This window comes from Euprymna scolopes, chromosome 16 (assembly GCF_053919585.1).
Source record: "Euprymna scolopes isolate OS-2025 chromosome 16, ASM5391958v1, whole genome shotgun sequence".
Taxonomy (NCBI): Eukaryota; Metazoa; Mollusca; class Cephalopoda; order Sepiida; family Sepiolidae; genus Euprymna; species Euprymna scolopes.
Genome location: NC_136497.1, coordinates 146321483 through 146325206, shown reverse-complemented (window position 1 = coordinate 146325206; position 3724 = coordinate 146321483). Strand labels below are relative to the sequence as shown.

At 38.2% G+C, this 3724-nt stretch overlaps 1 protein-coding gene across 1 annotated transcript; it reads left to right on the top strand.

Moving 5' to 3' along the window:
- The first annotated feature begins 1797 nt into the window (after window positions 1-1797).
- Window positions 1798-2241, top strand: LOC145296238 (uncharacterized). Its single transcript, XM_080142454.1, has one exon. It carries the CDS (start codon window positions 1798-1800, stop codon window positions 2239-2241), a length of 444 nt encoding a protein of 147 aa, XP_079998580.1.
- The last annotated feature ends 1483 nt before the right edge of the window (window positions 2242-3724 follow it).

The window sequence follows — 3724 nt, the reverse complement described above, 5'->3', positions numbered from 1 at the left end:
TAAAGTACGGTGATTTCTTGGTTTAATTAACTTTTACAAACAATTCTTACCTCACTGTGCCAAATTGGTACAGCCCTTAACCAATCTTCTTCGGAATAGAAAAAAAAAAACGAAGGGAATACTTTAAGCATACATGAACTTCACTCTTTCTCAGTTTAAAAAAAAGACCTTAACACATGCTACATTGTTAGTGTACAAAAGCCAAGTACGTCCAAGGATGGAATACTGCTGCCATATCTGGGCAGGAGCTGCTAAAAATAGCCTATCCTGCCTTGACAGAGTACAAAATAGACTTTGTGGCTTAGTGGGGGGGTGCCCTTTTCTCTACCCTGCAACCTCTCTCCCACAGAAGAGACGTTGCGAGCCTATCCTTGTTTTATCGTTATTTCCATGGCAGGTGCTCCTCTGAACTCCAATCTCTGGTCCCCCCTCGCCAATCTTTCACGAAAAACACCCGTCTAACTGAATCCACTGTGAAAAATTTTCCCCACTCTTTATCTGTGCCTAAATCAAAACGTAGATTCCATGAACAAAGCTTCTTTCTTAGAACTGCACGCCTATGGAACTTTGCTCCGTGTGCCTGCTTCCCACCTGACTACAACCTGGATGTCTTCAAGTCCAACGTTAACAAATTCCTAATGAACCGCCCCCTTACGTAAACACTTCATCAAATCTCCACTCTAACGTACTATACTTGCAATAACCCTTATCCCTGAGTGGCTTCCGGGCCTTGATAATGTGGTGACCACCGTGTAAAAAAAAAAAGAAAAAAAAAGTTTTTCCCAAGATAGGTGCAACGTTTGCGTTATTTGTAGATGCTTCCAATGTGGGAATTAGAGGAGTTTTTCAAAAACTCGTTAGTGGTTATTATCCTTATTTTCTAGAAGACTTCAAGATGCTGGAAGAAAATACAACACGTTCAGAAAGAAATTACTTGCTGCTTATTCTGCAGCAAAACATTTCTGATTCATGTTGGAAGGCTCAAACGTCACTATTTTTACCGATTATAAACCACTGTAAAATGCTTTATTCACTAAGCCCAGCAAACATTCGCCTAAAGAAGCTCGTTACTTGGATTACATTTCACAACTTACTTCGGACATTGAATACGTCAAAGGTACCGAAAGTACGGCCACTGACACACTATCTCATGTGCACATTAATGCCATATAGATCTTCATTAGATTGCTAAGGATCAGGAGAACTACAAAGAATTAAACAGCTTACAACAATCTCCACTTTCAACTTTCAACAAGTTCCCTTGCATTTCTCAAGTGATTTTATTTGGTGTGACACTTCGACTGGACATGAATGTCCGCATGTACCTCTCCAGCATAGACAAGCTAAGCATTTTTTCGAGATTACACAATTTATTGCACCAAGGTGTCCGAGCAACGCAAAAATTGCTTACATCACATTTCATATGGACAGCTATTAGCAAGGATATACGTGACTGGTCATGCAATTGTATCCCTTGCGAGAAATCCAAAGTCACACAACATATTAATAGCTCCCTAATGAAGTTTCCGATTCCTGAGGATCAATTTAAACAAGTTCATATGGACACAGTGAGCTCATTACCACTTTTGAAGAACTTGTGTCAATAGATTCTTTAGATGGCCCGAAGCCTTACCCATCACTGACATCTCTGCCGAGAATGTCGCCAAAACATTTGTTTCTCAGTGGATATCAAGATTTGGTGTTCCGGAAATGATTACCATTGACAGAGGTAAATAACTTGATTCTTATCTTTTTGCTGAACTTTCACGTTTACTTGGATGCAAGCATATACGAACCATGCCTTATTACCTGCCCTCAAACAGCTTGATTGAACACTTCCATCGCCGACTGAAAGCTTCCTTAAAAGCACATTCCGATCCTAATGTGATGGAATTCATTCCTCTCATACTCCTCAGGATCAGATATACCATTAGCATGCACACTGGACTTACACCTGCCGAGATCATGTATGGAACGCCTCTGATCTTACCAGGACAAATGATTGCACTGGTCATCATTATAAGCACACTAAACCCAACTAGTTATGCGCCTCTCTTGCAGAAGTACATGTTGAGACCATTCCACCTTGAACCAAGATCTAGAAAAACTACAATACATCTTCCTCAAGACATTCAAACATGGACACATGTTTTTGTGAGAAATAAAGGAGTAATCACGTGCCTGCAGTTGCCCTACTCCTACCCTTACAAAGGGCTTAGAAAATATCTGAAAATTTTGTGATAGATAAGAATGGCAAACATGACTTGATCAGCGTTTCAACACCCACGGGTATCAGAACGCACAAAGACAATGTCATAATTTGGTCACCCGCACACATTAATTAAGAAACTATGTTACGTTTCCATGCGTAGTGATACAGCAAAAAAAAGCTGGAATGTTCAAGAACATTCGTATATAATAAGAATTCACCCGCAAAAATCAAATCAGTTCAGTTTAGTTTTGTTCCAGATTTTTTTCTTGTCTTCCCTAAGACTTGATCTAAAAATAACTCTGCCGTTGAAAAGTGTTAAAATTCCCCACCTTGAATTTGTGCGCCAAACACATGAACCATAAATTCTCACCCTGGAAAATTACCACATCAGATGAAAATTTAAATCTTCTTTATTTTAACAATGTTTTCTTTTCGAACTACTGTTTTATTATGTGATGAACACACACATGCACATTTCACTTACATGGTTTAATGAGTGTTTTCCATTAAAAAAATAACCACATTCAAGCCATGTGTGACACTCTGTTCATAAAAATCAGTAATCTTAAAGTTCATCATGGCATTTTCACAAGATTCTCATTTAGCTAATCCTGCATATTGTGAAACCTCGTTACAAGAAAACACTAACATTGGAACGACTTGAATTAATACCGCTTCTGTGACACCAGTTTTCAAGAATTCTGGCGAAAGAACTGACCAATTAAATTATCGCTCCATTAGCCTTCTCCCCACTTTTCGCCAAAATATTTGAGTCCTTAATTAATCAAGCTCCAGTCCATCACCTTACAGCTGCTAAACTCCTGACCGACAATCAATATGGATTTAGGCAAGCCCGTTCCACAGCAGATATCCTAACTGTAATTTCTGAACGTATATACCATTCACTGGACAAAACAGGGAAGGGTAGAGTGGTAGCCCTTGATATATCAAAAAATAACCACATTCAAGCCACGTGTGACACTCTGTTCAGAAAAATCAGTAATCTTACACTTCATGGCATTTTCACGAGCTCCGCATTTAGCTAATCCTGCATAATGAAAACTTGTTACAAGAAAACCTAATATTGGAAAGATTTGAATTAATAAAATCTTAACATGTAAATAAATGTTGTTATTTCATATTAATACAGCGATTTTGAGTTCTCTGTCAAGTGTTGTTATTTTCCGGAGTTATTCATATTTTTATTTTATGTATGTGAGGGTGTGGTTTTGTGAAGACCTTCTGTTAATCAGAGACCACGTTAAATTTACCTTTAATGGTCCCGCGAATATTCTACTTCTTTTTACTTCTAGAGATTCCTGTACTTGCAACCTCGGTCTTAAAAAATTGATAGATCACAATTATGAATTTGTAGATGCTAACTCATACTCTTACAATAGGTGACACCACACCGACTCATCTTACAAATTTATAAATCCCTATTATGGATTGGTTACCCTCATGATCTCCACATCTTACACATATAAACATTACGCGAAGCATGTAAGCTAA